The sequence below is a fragment of the Nelumbo lutea genome, chromosome 1, assembly GCF_056320005.1.
Source record: "Nelumbo lutea isolate HS-2025 chromosome 1, American lotus-T2T, whole genome shotgun sequence".
NCBI classification, from domain to species: domain Eukaryota; kingdom Viridiplantae; phylum Streptophyta; class Magnoliopsida; order Proteales; family Nelumbonaceae; genus Nelumbo; species Nelumbo lutea.
Window position 1 is genome coordinate 59,612,295 of NC_142684.1, and position 18,221 is coordinate 59,630,515.

The following is an 18,221-nucleotide window of genomic DNA, read 5'->3' on the forward strand; positions in this document are numbered from 1 at the left end:
GAAAAAAATTATTTATAGACCGAATTGAATAGAAAAGGAAAAAATGGTGCGCAGACCATCTGCGCCAAATCTGCATTGCGATCTCCAGGTTCGAATAGTCCATTAAATCAAAATAAATAAACAACAGTTCTAAATAAATTTTGAATTTAACAGAAATTAATTTTAGATCAATCGCCCTTAACAAGAAACAATTTCTTGAAATAAAGAAAACAATCTGCGCAAATCTTGGCAGAACATCTTCTGTTCATCTGCGCAGGTTCAGATCTGATTTTCTTTTGGTTCAAGATTCGAACCTATGGCTCTGATACCACTGAAAGAAGGGTATGATCCATCTAATGGACACCATGAAGGGTGCGGAATGGGTGGGCAAATTTCAAAAATTTTCCTACCTTCTCCCAACTAGGAATCATATTCCATAAATTTAGAATACAATATTCAATGATTCTACTTGAACCAAAATCAAATCAGATCTAAACCAAAAGGAAACAGGAAGGATTATACCTGATCCGGAGAAACATTGTCTCCCAAAGTTGGTGTTCAGGCCCAAAGAAGATGCCAAGATCCACTCCTGCTGAAGATGACACAGCTGTTGATGGAACGAAACCAACAGGGTGCGTCCTACACACTGGATCCTTCGCAAGAACCCACTGGAAACTCTGAACATTGAATCCTTTTCAGTCTTTTCTGCAAGACTGATGTCAAGAACTGATTTCTTGACTTCTTTCTCCTACAAAGATCAAATCTTGCAAGAGGGGTCGGCGGTGGCTGGAGGAGAACTCCTGGGACGAAGATGGCTGAACAGCTTTTCTTCTCTCTAGAGTTCTTGAGATCTAATCTCTGTTGCATAAGACTTTCTTCTCTCTCTTAGAGAAACTTAGTTTGAAATCTGGTATATTCGAACCTTATTTTCTCCTCCTTTCTTCTTGATTAAGAAATCCTCCTAATTAGGAGTTATCCCAATCCAAATCAATATTTGGATAGGGGATAATCTTAATCATATCTACAGATTAAGTTAGTTTACTCCTGATCTTATCAGGAGGTTACCAGATTCAAATCTGATTTGAATTTGGTCTCCTAGAGTGGATAAGGTAAAAGGCCCAATCCTTTCACTAACATTAATTTCAGATTTGCCCCACAAATGGGTGATCATATTAGCCCAGCTCGTAATGGGCTTTTGACCCATTAAGTGTTCAGTGTTTAATTAGTTTCCAATTTGCTGCCCAGTTGGGCTTCTTTGTATGGCGTGGGACCTAAGCATCGATCTACACACCAGCCACATGGGTTCGGCCTAACCTTTATTATAAGGCCCAGCCGAATTCACTAAAAAACTCAATGACCCCCTTGAGCCCATCACATGGACCCTATGGGCCCAACACTTACATTAAGTGGTCTCTGGGCCAAGCCATCTTATAAAAAACCCAGTGACTGTGGGTAGGTGCAAGATTAGCTCATCAGGTATTATCCTAAATGGTCTTACACTTAACCTCTCAACCCTTAATGATCAAGCACTGCCCGACAAGAGAAGACCTCTCCCTCGGCTGCAAGGAACAGTGCCACATTCTCTACTCACATGGATCCCGGGAATTAAAACCTTTTGCAAATCTTTTGAAACCATACATATACATTTATATATATATTAATTTTGCAAAACAAAATTCCAACGATTGAAATCAACTGCTGGCAGTTTGGTTTCCATTAGAGAGAATGCATTCCCAATCATTACTATTGTCCGACAAAGGGGCTGATCCTTTCACTATGATCACTCACTCAGATGAATTCTCAGACTGCCCCAACATGTCCAGGTTTTGACCCCCACTAAGGATCTCACTGATTGACATATCAAAGACAGCCCGATCCGACACCTAGTGAAATGTCATAATCGAGTCCAGGGGTCAGGTGTAACTTTTCCAGTTTTTGCCCATCTGTCTCCAAAGTCTAGGGCAATACTGAAAATCTAGTCCGGTTCAAGGGTTCAAGCAATCCCATACTGCATGTGCCTTGGGTCTTACCTTGATGGCCGAGACAAGCCATCCCAACACTTGGTGGCACATCAGTATTAGCCTTGGCAGGATAAATCTCCCCAGACTTATCCAATGGCTGTGAACATTTAAAACTAACACCAGTCTCTATAAGTGTCCAGTTTTAGGGTCTTATACAGAAATATACCAAACAACATGAATCAAACATGTACTTTGTTTATTTACACTAAATGTCAAAAGTACATCAACTTGGATTGAAGCTAAGGGCATACAAAACTGTCAAAAGTACATCAACTTGGTATAGTGGTGGATTCGAGCTAAGCTGATATTCGGCTTGCTAAGAAAGCTTGAGGCTCGAGCTTGGTTCAAGCTAGAGACTAGAGATCAAGTTTGGCTTGAGTCAAAAGCTTGTAGTTGTAAGCTTGAGCTTAGCTTGGGTCAAACTCGACTGTGAGCCAAATGTTATATAAAAATAATAAATTATGTACAAAAATTAATTTTTATTTGATATTTAAAAAATAAGAATTATAATAATTAGTTATTATTATATATAAAAATAAAAATATTATATATATATAACATTTTTATTATATATATTATTTCTATATGTATAATATTTGTATATTTATTATGTATGTATGTATGTATGTATGTATACATATATATAGAAGTTCGATTAGGATCTGGAGCGTCATGAGCCAAGCATTATTAGGCTCGAGCTCAGCTCCATTAGCAAATGAGCTTATAAGTTGGTCTCTAGCTCGTGAAAAGCTCGGCTCGTGGCCACCCCTAGTTTGGTAGTTGGCACTAAAACTTTTGCCAGATTTTCTTGATAATGGAGGGCCAGGAAAGGCTGTTTGGGTCTAGGACTTGGTTGGCTCGGGCCCAAAGTGCATTATGTGCTGGTTTCACTCTGAGCCTAATATTAACAATATTTAGGGCTGTTCGGCCCCGATCCAAACTACACTCTGAGTCTAATAATATATGTCTAGGCCTGGGTAGGACATCTGGGTTTGCCCATGTTAATTGATAAATTTATGATTTTTACAAATTAGAGTTTTAATTTAATTTTATAATCAAATTATAAAAAAATAGAAAACATTATGTATATATTAATGTATTATACCATATGTATGTAAGATATTATATCTTACTAAAAAAGATATTATACCATATATATTTGGAATCGTGCTGCCAAGAAGGCATGATACTGGAAGAACTTTGACAAATCAAACATGCCCCCCATGAATTTTAATAAGGGTAAACCTCTTAACTACCCCTACTATTCACGAAATTGACACATGGTACCCTTATTGTTTAGCTATTGTCTTGCGGTATCCTTAAGTCTTCATACACACGTGACACCACATGATGTATAAATTTTCTTTAAAGCCCAATTTTGCCCTTCGTCCCTCTCTTCTTCTTTACCATCCCTCTCCCTAGCGCAGCTACAGCAAACCACTCTGCAACCGTTCCCTTATTGTTCGTTGCTGCTGTTGGAAGTTATAGCGGTGGCGGTGAGACCCATCAGAGTTTGAATCAGATTCCGTCGTTGTTTGGGAAAGAGATGGAAGGTGCCAAGAGCAGCGTGATGCTTTGCCACGGTACTCACCCATCAGATCGGGCTTTGCCAAGAGATGGAAGGTGCCAAGCCCACATCAGTTCGGACTCTAGATTTTAGTTTGAAGGTCGTTGAATGATGCGCCATCAGATTAGGCTCCCATTTCTTTGCCCACATCAGATCATGCTCCATATTTTAGTTTGAGCCATGTCTTTGTTGGAGCCCTATCTTTGTGCAAACGAAGGTGGTGGTGGTCGTGATGGTGGTTCTGGCCGAGGCTCCATCCATGCATAGGTGGGGCTTTAATTGAGGTTTTTCCACCTGTCTTCATTGGAGAGCAGGATGAGTTGAAGTAGGACGACCTCAACTGGAGAACTAACATCTGGTGAAGGAGCCAGGATGAACCATGCCTTTCACTTAAGGGGTGACACGCCGGTGGTGCTGATGGTGAAGCAGGTGGTGAAATTTTTGAAATTGAACAAGGCCATCGTCATCATATTGCAGTGGTGATAAGCTACCTGAAAGGTGGTCATCATTTGATTTCCATGGCCATCTCGTTCAATTGGTAGCTTCGTTGTGTTTGGTATGCAGATGCTGGTGCCACCAGCAACAACTGTAAGCACCTCATCAACTAAACCAGAGATGCAGTGGCGAGGTGAAGTGGGGAGCTTGCAAACAAACAGGGACGAAGGGGAGAGAGAGAGAGAGAGAGAGAGAGAGAGAACGAAGGGGAGGAAGAGATAAAGAGTGGGAGGGAGCCCTTCGCCGGTGCTGTCGTCACCTGTGACAGATGTGCCGAGAGGGAGGGAGAACGAAGGGCTTGTCACAAGCACAATCGTCATTCTCTCTCCCTCTCGGCATAGCCTGTTAGACAGTTTTGTATGCCCTTAGCTTCAATCAAGATGATGTACTTTATGAGTTTATTGTAAATGAATAAAAGTGCATATTTGATTCATGTTCCCTTGGTATGTTTCAGTGTAATACCCTTAAACTGGACACTTAATGAGAATCGTGTTAGTTTAGAATGTTCACAGCCAGTGAGTCGGTCTGGGGAGACCTATCCTGACGAGGCTGACACTGTGGTGCCACCAAGTCGGTTGGGGTGGCCTGTCTCAGCTGTCAAGGTGAGACCATAGGCACATACAGTGTAGGATTAATTGAATCTATGAACTGGACCAGATTTCCAGTATTGCCCTGGACTTTGGAGATTGATGGGCAAAACTGGAAAGTTACACCCAACCCCTTGACTCGATTATGATACTGCACTAGGTGTCGGATTAGGCTGTCTTTGATATACCATTCAGTGAGATCCTTAGCTGGGGTCAAAACCTGGGTATGTTGGGATAGTCTGAGAATTCATCTGAGTGGGTGATCATAGTGATAGGATCAGCTCCTTTGTCGGACAAAGGTAATGATCGTGGATGCACTCTCACTGATGGAAACCAAGACTGCCGGTAGCCGATTTCAGTCGTTGAGATTTGTTTTGCAAAAATATATTTTATATGAGATATAAAAGTATATATATTATGGTTTCTAAAATGTTTGCAAGAAGGTTTTAATTCCCGGGATCCATATAAGCAGAGAGTGCAACACTATTTCTTGCAGCCGAGGGAGAGGTCCTCTCTTGTCAGGCAGTGTATGATCATTATGGGCTGAGAGGTTAAGTGTAAGACCATTGAGGATAATACCTAATGGGCTAATCTTGCATCTGCCCACAATCCCTAGGTGTTACAAGGTGACTTGGCCCAGGGACCACTTAGGATAAGTGTTGGGCCCATAGAGCCCATGAGATGGGTTTTAGCGGGTGCACTGTCTATAACAGTGTATTCGGCCAGGCCTTGTAACAAAGGCTGGGTTGGACCCATGTGGCTGATGTGTAGATCAATGTTTGGGTCCCACGCCATACAAGGAAGCCCAACTGGGCAGCAGTTTGGAAGGCTAAGTGAATACATAACCTTAAATGGGCCTTAAGCCCATTTCGAACTGGGCTGATTTGATTAGTCACTTAAAGGGGCAAATTCTGAGATGGATCGGCTGATAGGATTGGGCCCAGACCCTATCCACTTAGAGAGTCCAAAATCTAAATAAGATTTAGATCTGGAAGCCTCCTAATTAGATTAGAGATGGTTGATCTGATCTGCAGATAAGATAAGAGTTATCCCTTATCACTTAAAGGGACTTCTAATCCAAATTTGATTTGGATCAGCAACTCCTAATGGGATTAGGAGCCGATCCCTTTAAGTCTATAAAAGGAGGAGGGGGCGGTAGCCTTTAGACATGAAATACACAATTCCTGTCTTTAGAGCTGAAATCACAAGAAGAGAGAATTCTGCTCCCATCGAATACTCTCTTGCCGCTTCCTTCCTGCAGTTGCCGCCTCCAGCAGTTCGATCTCCTCCTCTCTACAGGAGTAATCAAGATTCGATCTTTTGGAGCTGTATTCACAAGCCATCCAGTTGATTCTTGCGAAGGGTCAAGTTCTTTTGGAAGAACACTGCTGATTCTGCTCCACCCTGCATTGCGCCATCTTCAGTGGGAGTAGATTTTGGATCCTTCCTTGGGTGTGAACACCTCCATTGGGAGATACTGTTTCTCCGTATCAGGTATAATCCCTCCCTACTCCTTCCCTCCCTACTCCTTTTGGTTCAGATCTGGTTCAGTTTATGGTTCAAGAATGATCATTGAAAATATGATTTTCTAAATAGGGAATGCGATTCCCAGTTGAAGGGAGAATTTTTTTTTTGAAATTCGCCCCCTTATTCCGCAATCTTTGGGCGTCCATGTGATGGATATCCTATCCCTTCATAACCGTCACAAGCGGTGGCAGCCACCAGTGAGGCTCAACCTATGCCACCCACTCCTTAGGCTCTTCTTCCTCCATGAAAATAACTGATTCAATTCGGTAGCCACCGGCGAGGCTCAACGTGCTTCGAACAAGCGATGCACGTCAGCATTTTGGGTCTCATCGATTGTTATCAATCGGATCTTTGCTGTAAATAGGGAACCAACACAAATATCTTTGGAAGGGTGATTGGGAGCTTCATGTGGTAGCGGTGGAAGCATAGTTCAATGTTGGTGGTAGTGCTCTATTTCCAAGATAATTACAAAGACCAACAAGGGGAAGAAGAAGAAGAAGATAGAGGGATAGGTGGAGAGAGAGAGAGAGAGAGAGGAGGTGAAGGATGGTCGAAGCAAGTTGTAACGATGAGGGGGAGGACAAGGGTCCTTGAATCCGTTCGTATAAACAAAAATCAAAGGAGAAAAAAAAGATTTGCATGGAAGTTTGAAGATTCCAATTTTCTTGAGGCATTAGAAATACAGACTGGCGTTCAGATCTACTGCGATGAATGGATGGGTATTGATTAGTATTGTGTGATTACCAAACTTTTATAGTTCATAAGTTGCAGAAGAGAGGATGAAATTTAAGGAATAGTGGATGGAAAATTTGACATTTTGTTTCCTTCCATTAGTATTTAATGGCAATGACAATTGTAGCTAAACAATAAGGGTACCATGTGTCAATAAATCTTTTAATAAATACCACCTTTATGATACTCATTAATTGATTACACGTTTTTCTGCTATATATACATACATGCATGAATGATCATCCCTAAGGTCTCGACCTGGTCAGGCCTATTAGAAATATGGCCACCTGGGGTTAGAAATTTTTGGGTCGGGTTGGGCTGGGCTAGTATGAAATGATCAATCTATGTAAAAGATGTTCTTTATTTTATCCACCAAAATATTAAAAAAACCCAAAAAAGTAAGAAAAAATCGTTCAGTCATTTGGATTCTTTTAAAACTTAGGAAATTATTGAAATTGGCTTTACCAATTTAATACTTTCTCCAAAAAAAGTTGTAATAACTTTTTATAAGCCAAACGCAGCCTTATATGTTGCAAGTATTCGATGATGAATTTGAATTCGATGACGATGATGATGAGAGAGAGACGTTCTGGGTTTTGCCACTAAGGCTCTAAGTCGAAGTCACTACAGGTCGTAGGCTCGTAGCGGAGACTTTGGGATCGAATCCCGCTTTCACCTGGGCTGGGGAATGGGTTACCTACTTATCCAGCTGTGTAAGTTGTAACCCCTCCAAGATTAAAAAAAAAAAAAAGAATTCACTGCCACCAACCAAGACCGGAAAACAGATGCGAAATACCAAATACCCCCACCAAGGTCCCAACTACCCACCACTAATTCCAACGCCTCTCATCAATTAAAACGCTCCTCTCCGTCTCTCTTCTTTGTTGCTTCGTTCCTCTCTTTCCTCTGCCTCCAAAGCTCAGCCTCTTTCCCTCCAGTTCCTGCCTCACTCTAATTCATCAGTCTACCTACACTCCACACAGGCTTTGGGGGGGGGGGGGGGTCTGGAGTTGGACCCTTACCGATCTGCATCTTTGTTTCTACTGACTAAGAAAGAAGAAAAGATAAAAATGGGTGCTGATGGTAAGGTCTACACCTTAGCAGAAGTCTCACAGCACAACAATTCTAAGGATTGCTGGCTTGTTATTGGTGGAAAGGTAACTTAATTCAATCAAATAGAGAATTTTTCTGTCTTCTTGGTTTAATCTCTCAACCCATGTGAGATAACAGTTACTTGCATGTGATTTTACTGATGGGTGGTCGATCAGATCAGATCGACTTCAATTATGTAACGCTGTACGTTGGATCTGTTGTTTGGGTTGCTGTAATATTTGGATCTGGGTTTGTTTATTGAGGGATTATCTGCATGAGTGAATTGGTTTTGCTCTCTTGCTCAGTCCTAAATACAGTTTATTGCATAAATGTATGTTCTTTCAGTTTTGGGGCTTTTTCATCTCCCCTTCGCTCATTATGTGGAATCAGTAGCTTACATGTTAAGATGATAAATTGTGTGTCAGTGTGCTGGCTGTGTGGCTAGCGTGTGGGATGCTTGTGTTTTGTCAGACAGAGGGTTTTATTGCCCTTGTCAAGTTGGAGGAAATATTTGCCATCTGGGTTTATTTTTTTCTTGTTTTTCTGTTTTCATGCTGGTGAAGGCTTTTCTTGGCAGGGTTATCAATTATTTTACTTGGCTTTGCATATCATATATTATTTCTTCTGGACCACTGCTACTAGTGGCTGAAAGCAAGCAAGTGTACTTCTTTTCTTTTTGCTTTATTAGTGAGTAAAGGATCTGCCCTCAAGCATGACTAAACATGGTTTTATGGATCTACCTTAATTGCAAAGCTGTAGGTTGGGGGATATTCTTTCATCCTTATGCCTATACCTTCTCTACTCTGTTGTTCAATTGGTGTTCAAATTAGTTACAGAATTTTGACAGCTTTACGTGTCCTGTTAGCCTTCTATACAATTCTTGCTTCTTTTCAGAGCATGTAGAGTAGTCTTGACCTTGTCAAATTGGTGGTACTGCTTTTCAAAATTGGTTCAATTCACCCTCCATGATGCAGAGGGATTTCAATGTGTTGTTCACTTGTTCGTACAAAGCAAATGAAATAAGATGAACTTTTAACTACTTTTCTTACTCAGTGGACCATTTAAACTACACTTCTAATGGCATTTATCTTAGTGGGAACTATGTCTAAGAGGTTTTTGACATGGATTGCCATGTACGTGTGTGATGTCTTTTAACGTTTAACCAAATGTTTGAATATAACATGCTTTGTCACATAACAAAGGAAAAACACAACAGAAAAGAGAACTTTCAAAGCACTGTTATTCATTATCTAGCATACATTTGATTACCATGGTTGGATCACTTATTTGGATATTTGGAAGTTACCTAGTTTTTTTGCAGCCTTTTAAAAAAGTGAATGAAAATTGAAATGTGGTTATTTAGGGTTCCAGCAAATGAACCCGTCTCTATTTTTATTTATATTCTGATAATGTTTCATTTTATGTTATGAACCTATGGGTTCAAATGTTTTGAAGAACGATAATGAAATGTTTTCATTCCAAGTGGCACCTAAATAACACAACAGAGGATTCCATCCTGACTAAGTTAACCAAGATCTAATGTTGTATATAATGGGTCACTTTGGAATTGTGTTTCCTTTAAGCAAATATATCTGATAAGTTCTTAGTGGTTGCTATAATTATGAAATGAGTCAAAATGGGTCACTGCATGCAATAAGATTTACTATTTGCTATAATTATTAATTGAGTCGTGTATTCTATTTGTTGGAACTTGGAATTATTGGGGTGAATACTTGACTTACACATTGTTTTAGATCTCCTATGCAGATTAACTTTTTATAAAATTTACTACTTGTTCCTATTATGGTTTTCCTTGTTATCTTCACTTGTTTTTGTTTTTATTGTTTCACAAGTTTTCGTATTTTCTGCACCATTCTTTCCTGCTCTAGTTTCTATGTATTTGTTTCATTAACTAAATTTGTAAGATTGAGTTGTCTTACTTATTTCAACTTTAAGGGCAGCCCAGTGTATACAGCCTTACCCTGAGGGTGTTTCCAAGATTTGAATCCTGGTCATCCAGGTTGCAATGGAGCAACCCAACTGTTGAGCCAAGGCCCACCGTCTATTACTTGTCTCAACTTTGTAATTTTTTATTGAGTGCTCCCTTTTTTGGGGTGGTGGGTGAGATTGGTTAGTACTTTGTAATACAGAATATCTGGGTGCAACTTCTATATCTAACGGAAACTCCATGTTACATGATTTTGTGATTTTACGTTTGTCATGGGCAGCAGAAAGGCATCTAAAGGATCTGTGCCCCCATAGTTAGTTAGTTACCAATACCATATACTATTTCATCTCTTCCGCCCTTCATTTGCTGGAGCCTAAAGTCATCTGGAAGGAAGATGGGCAATCAGGCACACAAAAGTAAGCATTCTAGGGAATAGTAGGCGTAAGCAGTATGCAAAGGGAGTTGTGGTTAGTAAGGGATTCACCCATTGTTGTTCCCTCTTCATGATAAGAGACTGAATGCCCTTGTTCTTTGATGTGAGGGCCTAGTTTCTATAAATTATATGAGAGGATCTTGGCTAGATGGGTTTCTTCTTGGAGGTCAATGACATCCCTGATACTGAGAAAAATGCGTTTGCCATACTTGCTACTCGATGATCAGTCAATGAGTGTTCTGAGATTGATTGACCATTAACTGGACCCAGTCTGACAAGCATTATGTAACATTGCATTTATCATCATGTACGTCTCGTCCCAACTATATGGGGTCAGCTACATGAATCCTGTTTCGTGATTCCAGTTCTGTTCAGTGGTAAATAATATGCACTTAAATGAATGTAGTCTTGTTCTCTCTATTTCTGAATTTTAAGTTTGGTATATCTGTTTGGTGTCCTCTTTTTTGTTGACCCTGAATTCCACATTTCAATGTGTTGGAACAGGTATATGATGTTACAAAATTCTTGGAGGATCATCCTGGGGGTGATGAAGTTTTGTTATCAGCAACAGGTATTGACATAAAATGACAACAAAATATTTAAAACATCCTTGTTTAAAAGTAATCGGGATATATGTACCATGCTTGTGGTATTTGGGTTGCAGGGAAGGATGCAACTGATGATTTTGAGGACGTTGGGCACAGTAGCAGTGCGAGAGCAATGATGGATGAATACTTTGTTGGAGAGATTGATGCATCTACCATCCCCGCAAAGACCAAATACACCCCTCCCAAGCAGCCTCACTACAACCAGGACAAGACTTCGGAGTTTATCATCAAGCTACTTCAATTCCTGGTTCCCCTTGCAATCTTGGGGTTGGCTGTTGGTATCCGCTTCTACACCAAGTCAACCTCCTAAGTGGTCAAGAACATTGGTAGACAGTATTCCATAATAAGTTTGTTTCAGTGGTCAAAGACCCCTTCAAGTGATCTGTTTCATTTTAGTTGTTACAACCCAGGGGGCTAGTAGGGCAGTTAGTTTGTCCGGTAGCATAGTAACTTATGTACTGCGAAAATTTCACTTGTTTCTAGGTTTATTTTTATTTTCGTGCAAGGTCTAGGCATTTCTTCTTTGTTAAACCTACCATCTGAAATCTCTCTTGGTTATGTTTTTTTGTTTTTATTTTTTTTCTTGGGTCAGTTTTCCATTTTGCATTTCATCTTGCAGAGTTGACAGGCCATTTTGATATTACTGGTTAAGGAAAACATTAGAGTTGAAGACATTACGTGGAGGCACTGTTTTCTTTATTGACAGGTAGTTGGGCATTTAATCTAGACCATGGGTACTGTTCCAGCCCTTGGAAAGGCTTGCCAAAATGGTTCTCTGCTCATGTTGGATCAATTTGTCATCTAGTCTAGATTGGCCAAAATTTGGCCAACCATGGATTCTAAAACAAAAATTGCACTTTTTGGATGAATTCAGATGATCTCACTGACAGCAGGTATTAAAAAAGTTTTCAACATGTCATTTGAAATGATATGCACTGACGGTTCTCGGTCAGAGTATTCATTTCATTCAAATGTTGAGGTACCTCTTTTGTTTTCTATTGAACTAAATCTTCACATGTTTATGATCATCTTAACATCCAAACAAGCGCCTTCATCTGGGTCTACCCTCAAATTTGATGCTGAACGTTGCTCTTTGGTTTTCTATTGAACTAATGCTAGGGCGTGGCATTAAACAGAACTGAATGGCAAAACAGGCTTCATACTTCCGACCCCATATAGTTAGAATACCCATATAGTTGGAAATTTGGAATAAGGCTTTGGATGATGAACAATGAAACAAGAATAATTGCTTTTGTTCAAAGATTTTACCACTATACCAACTAAAATTTCAATACTTAGATGGCTTCGGTTATCTGTAAGGTCCAATAGGTTTGACTATGATGCAAAAAATATATAATATACAAAAAACTTATAACCAATCACTGGCATCATAATAGTAACCAATCAGGTAGGTTTTCATCAAAATTCAGGGCAAGTTATGATTGATCAAAATTATTCCGGTATCATGTTTTTCTGGCATCATAGATTTTCTTTGTCCAATAATACAGATACTACAAGACAAAGCTTCCAATGCTACCCAAAGTCATGTGAGATAAATGCTGGCAACTATTTCTTCAGGTGAAAGCTCGGTAAATTTGGGACATTGATACAATGGGTGGAGAAATTTTAGCCAGAGCCCAAATTCCAAACCCTATAAAGAAGATGCGGATCAACTATATCAAGCAACCAGTATGCAAATTAATTGAACCAGACGACTGTGTAGCATTGTAGCTAGTTCTGGAAACAGGGATGCTCACCACATCCTGGCTTTGCTTTGTTGTTGCCTTTGAAATCTGAATTTCTCCCCTTTGACCCCATTTTGCTTGTAAGTTGTAAAAGGTTTCTTTTAGACTCAGATCGTTTTTTGGTAAGTTATTTACCCAGGTAAGTGCATTTATCCATGTTCTTTTATTTTTCAGGTAAATAAAATAATGATCATTTTAGCCATAAAATTTTCATTATCAAAAGGGGCATTTTTGTCCTATCCAAATATTGACCACTTTCCCCTAGATGGGAAAGTTAATTTACCCACTTAGGAGATGGGTATCACTTACCCCAGTAAGTGTGACATAAGAAAATAAACATTCCCTGTTCCCCATATAAATCTGATAAAAGAACATGGGTTAATCCCATTGACCAACTTTCTCCCCTCTCAAAATCCCAAAAAAGAAGGCCCCCTTAGAAACACTATTCATCAAGTTTTCAGTCTGATCCAGTTTTCTATTCGATAAAGGCTGAAGTAGCTGAACTGAACTGAATGATTTATTGATTTGCTACCTCCTCCCTTCTTTGCTTCTGGTGAGAAAAATTAAGAATAACCCAAGACACCACGTCCTGATGTATTCAAGTTCCCATGGATAGTTGTCCGGCCTGAGTCTGTTGGAGCTGGGGAAGATCTTCTACATAGTCCCCAACTACACCATTTATAGCTTATTACGTTCACAAACATCAAAACCTCTACCAGCAGTTTAAACAATTATCTCTAGTTGATTCTTGGACTGAATGGGACATTTCCGTCTAAAGACAATGATTCACAGTAATATGATTGCAGTGTACAATCACCAATGACTACAACAGACAATAATGAACTAGAGTTTAGAAACTTCCACAGGGTAACTCCATTGGCCAGGAGAGGATTTCAAAGAAAAACTTGGTTGAGTTTTAATTTGTAATTTGCAATAACAGAAATCTTTCATTCTTATGCTACTCTTCATGATATGATATAACAATTCATGGCTTTCGTCCTCCTTTTCTCGGAAGCCCATTATTGTCTATACAGGAGGTTTTCTCATTTTGCAAATGGAACTTGTAGACAACATTAAGCTCAGAGGAATCTAACCATGGTGCTTCTTCTCTTTAATATAGGATGAAAGTGATGATTCTAGGTCAGGTGTCGCCATAAACATTTAAATTCTATTTAAGTCTTAAACTATAACTACACCAATGTGAGCTTGTTTTACACCACTGGTCCCAAGCACAAAAAAAGGAGGGTTGCGTCAAGTTGGCAGACGACACTAAAACTTTTTCCAAACAGGATTCATATAGCCAACCCCATATAGTTGGGACAAGGCTCAAATGATGATGATGATGATGATGATTAACTATAACTCATAATTGTCAAGGCAGGCGCCTGGATTTTTATTTTTTTTTTATCACTAGACACCTGGACGACAAACATGAACTTTTGAAGATTTCAAAACTTGAACCAATGAGAAAGGAAGAACTTGAAGATTCTTTTTCCAATTAACATACAAGACCAACCACCCCTTCTCATTTTTATTTATTATAAGTTTTTTCCTTTCATTTTTCTTGGACATTTTTTTCCCTTTTCTTTCACCCCTTTCGTTTTTCTTTTCTTGGGGCAAAAACAAGGGCTTTTCTTCTATACTTTCTGAGAGTTTTTGTTTTCTTCCTTTTGTTCTTTTTCTTCTCATGAATATGCTGTTTTTCTATGTTTTGATATAAATACTTATTATTGATAACTATTAATGAAGGATGATTGTTGGTTGCTGTGAAACCTAAGGAATTACCCTAGGATCTATGCATTTTTTTAAATGTGTGTATTGCCTAGGCCACAAGAGGCACTCCTTTGTCTCCTTGCTTCACTTTGGTGCCTTAACTACTATGCTATGTACATTCTCTAACTTTATAAAATTCAGTAGTTAACCCTCCCCAAGAATCCCCATTCTATCTTAGCTTACTACTCTATGAGAGCACTTGTAGAAGCACCAAGTTGTTCTGTTGCCCTGAGTATTTGACAAATACAAAACATACACATACAACTCGAATTTAAAAAATAGTTGCCATGGTAATTACATAAACGTTTTGAGAGAATTAAAAGTTTTAAGAGGGTTTAAATGTCATTTAAGAACATGAAGTTGCAAACTGGAGGACTTCAGACATATGGAAGCAATTTTTGGTCTCAAATTTGTATCACTAGTAGGCAAGTGATGATCAAGTGCGTGGTCCATTCAAGGCTACAACAAACTTGTGCCCTTCTGATGTTCTTATATTTTTGTATTTATTCATTCCAAGAAGCCACTGAATGGTTGTAAATCTTGTACACCCAAGTTGTAAATGTATAGCTGTACAGAGAGTGCAACATTTCAGCATCATTGTTTATTAACAAGGATTGTAACATCTATATAGCTCAGGATCACTGTCAACAGTTCACTACATAATAAAGTTGATGTTTGTGCAAATGACCTGTGTTGATATTAACATATTGCATGTACAACATTTACAGCATACCATAAAATTTCTTTATTTTTATCTTCATTATTGTTTTCTTTTTTTGTTAGTTAGCATCGTTTGGAATCTAATAAAATTTGACTTGCAATTGATTTGATTTTTGGGATAAACCAAGTTTGGGATAAACGATATTGAAGGCTTCTTATGTCTTGAAGATATATAAAAATTTCATACTATTGAACTTGGGTAATAGAAGGTACTTTTTCTTAAATAGATAAATAAAATTAAAAAGAAAGGTGTCTTTTAAAAGGTTCTTGAGAGCTTCAAGGTGATCAGTGGAAAAAACATGGTGACAATGTCATATGCCCAAGCTTGCTTGACTACTGGATTTATAATTCATATTGGTTAGCAACAAGATACTAAGTGCCTAGGAGGGACCAACACAATGAAACTGTGTATCTACAAAGTTACAAATATGTGTTTCAGAAGGCTTGTAAAACAGCATGGTGGGGCTCCACCTTTTACAAGTTTTGAGATTTGAGGCATGTGATGTTTGGAGGGAGGTGAGACTAGGTTTGATAATTAATATCATAAAAAGTTAAAACCGATTTTAATGATCAAGGGCTTGTCTGAAGATTTATTTAGATTAGATGGCATGCATGGACAAGAGACATTCAGTCAGATGCTGAAGGATATCTGGAACAAAACAGTTAACTCCCACGTTTGATAATTACCATCATATGAAGTGAAAACTGATTTTAATGATCAAGTGTTTGCCTCAAGATCTGTTTAGATTAGATGGCATGCATGGACAAGGGACATTCAGTCAGATGCTGAAGGATATCTAGAGAGCAAAATAGTTGCACTCAGGCATGGGCGTGAATTTCTCCCCTTTAATTAAGAAGGAAACATAAAAAAGGTAGGGGTGAAAGGAGATTTTGCAATGCACCATGGACATGCATACGTCCACAAACTAACAGCCAATATTTGTCACCATGACTCAGGAAACTTGAACTCTAACAATAAATTTAGTACTCAAATGTAGTCCAGACTGGCCTCCCTCAGAAGTGTATGTCTGGCTAGTGTATGAGCTAGCTTTAGCTTTTAGAGCTTATGTGCCCACAAACTTTAAGTCCAAAGACTAGTCAACTTTTCAACTGGTTTTAACCTTTGAAGGACAGGCTATGCTGTCCACCAAAGGATGCTACAATATCCCACAGTCATTGTTACTGAAACCACTAGCAAAGATGGAAAAATTGTGTAGGCATCTTAATTTCTGTGCCACTAAGCTGGATCATTGCATTGCTAAATATGTCCTCACAAACCTTTTAGCACCATTGGCAATTCAACCATGTTCATTGTAACTGAAAGCTGTTTTTGACCACTGTATGGAATTTAGTTACAGGGATGTTTGCCAAACAGTTGTTGGTTCACAGGACAAAATCATGCATATCGGTAAACAGCCCCTAAAATGTTTATTTTTCTTTAAAGCTGATAACAACTGGGGTACTTTCTGTTTCCTTGATATGTTTTAATTTCTGCACTTGTTCAAGCATTTCTTGTTTCTTTTTATTTGATAGTATTCATCTTCTTAATGTGTTTTTAGTTTTGTTAGTGCTGGGAACCTTCAATTGATAGGTAGAATTAATAAAGTTATGTTGAATATGCTTTGTTATAGTTATACTATTTGATCAGTTAAAAATTATACAAATGAAACTATCTACATGTCTGTAAAGATATTCTCTCATCAGTGGCAATTAAAGGATATCAGACTAGATCATCATCATCATCTAAGCCTTGTACCAACTATATGGGATCGGCTGCATGAATCCTGTTTCACCATTCTGTTCTGTGCTGTTCAGAGTGCCATATTCATCGTTAATATATCAGACATTCAGACTTGATGTAACTGGATTTCATCATTTTGAACTGATGCATCTTTACTTGATTCTTGAATTTGTTAGTGAGTGGAATTCTCAATTTTAAAGATGGAATTGCAACAAAAAAAAATGCAGCCTGCTTCAATATACAAGTATTTGATCAGTTAAACAGTTCAAAAGATTGTTTACACAAGTAACTTTCTACAATGCATCTGTAAAAAGACCGCCTCATTGGTAGAAACCAAAGGACATCAGAGCAGGACTAAGTACTCACTGATAACTTATCATCATTTCCGACTGTAGGTAAAGGCACCACCACACAAACAGGTGGGAAAAAAGGTGAAGATAACAAAGGCCACAGTGAGTGGAGAATGCGGTTACCAAATAGAGAAAGAGAAAAAGGTTTGAGATAACGAGATTTCACCTAGAGTATCTGCTGCTCATGTTCTCAATTATCTTAGAATCTGTTATTTGTGATTGCTTTGAGGGTGAAGTTGAGGCCCTGGAAGAACTATGGCCAAAGAAGTTCAGCCTGCCAATCTTCTTCGAAAATGACCATATAAACTTATAAGAACTAGATTTCTCAATGTCCCTTTTCATGCTAACATGGTCCTTCTCCAGATCATTGAGTCTCATCCGCAATCGGGCTAGTTCAAGCTTGAGTTCTCTGTTCTCTCGCCTCAATGATGCATAATTGTCTCGAGGAGACATTGCTGCACTGAGTGCACCACTGCTGATCCTCCATGACTGGTACATTGGCTTATGGTCATCATCTGGATAAGAGCAGAGCAAGGCATTCCTGAGTCTCACTTGCTCAAAGTAAAGCACTTGAACAATTGACTGGAGTGGAAGACGCTCATTTTGTGCAGCATGTGCACCTGCTTCCTGTGAGAGCTTTTGGAAATCAATCAGCTTGCACAGCTTCTTTTTTTCAGGATCAGATAAACCCTGATGAGCCTGAAACATGAATTCATAAAGGTAAAGACAAAATAACAAATTATTGGTACAAGATGATCACACTTCATCCTATTAAATCTCAAGATAAAATTTTAATAAGATGCAAATCAAAGACACTTTGTCGTCATGTTGAAAATTGAAGAGAAAGTGTCTAACAGGTCAGTTGGCCTTGTCAACATGCAACTTTTTTTTTGATAAATTTGT

General features: G+C 38.8%; 2 protein-coding genes across 5 annotated transcripts in view; one reads left to right on the forward strand and one right to left on the reverse strand.

Annotated features, from left to right (window-relative positions):
- The first annotated feature begins 7,462 nt into the window (after nucleotides 1-7,462).
- Nucleotides 7,463-11,663, forward strand: LOC148874761 (cytochrome b5). The gene is made up of 3 exons (XM_088963676.1): nucleotides 7,463-8,065; nucleotides 10,886-10,952; nucleotides 11,046-11,663. Exons 1-3 carry the CDS (start codon nucleotides 7,979-7,981, stop codon nucleotides 11,297-11,299), a joined length of 408 nt encoding a protein of 135 aa, XP_088819802.1. The 5' UTR covers nucleotides 7,463-7,978; the 3' UTR covers nucleotides 11,300-11,663.
- A 3,114-nt stretch (nucleotides 11,664-14,777) lies between these two features.
- LOC148874762 (BTB/POZ domain-containing protein At5g48800-like) overlaps nucleotides 14,778-18,221 on the reverse strand; it is a 77,967-nt gene continuing 74,523 nt past the window's right edge. For 2 of the 4 annotated variants that reach the window (XM_088963677.1, XM_088963679.1), the window contains exons 4-5: nucleotides 17,485-18,017; nucleotides 14,778-15,074 (exon numbers count right to left, since the gene is read on the reverse strand). In XM_088963677.1, coding sequence (XP_088819803.1) covers nucleotides 15,011-15,074; nucleotides 17,485-18,017 — 597 coding nt within the window. In that variant the 3' untranslated portion in view covers nucleotides 14,778-15,010. Of the gene's footprint in view, nucleotides 15,075-17,174; nucleotides 18,018-18,221 lie in introns of those variants that run through there. The other 2 variants (XM_088963678.1, XM_088963680.1) reach the window with 1 other exon arrangement.

What these genes read in the sequence shown, in the direction of transcription:
- LOC148874761 (XM_088963676.1), top strand. Translation starts at nt 7,979, where the DNA reads ATGGGTGCTGATGGTAAGGTCTACACCTTAGCAGAAGTCTCACAGCAC. An exon ending in GGCTTGTTATTGGTGGAAAG is followed by an intron (nt 8,066 to 10,885) that starts GTAACTTAATTC and finishes GTGTTGGAACAG; the next exon opens with GTATATGATGTTACAAAATT. An exon ending in AGTTTTGTTATCAGCAACAG is followed by an intron (nt 10,953 to 11,045) that starts GTATTGACATAA and finishes TTTGGGTTGCAG; the next exon opens with GGAAGGATGCAACTGATGAT.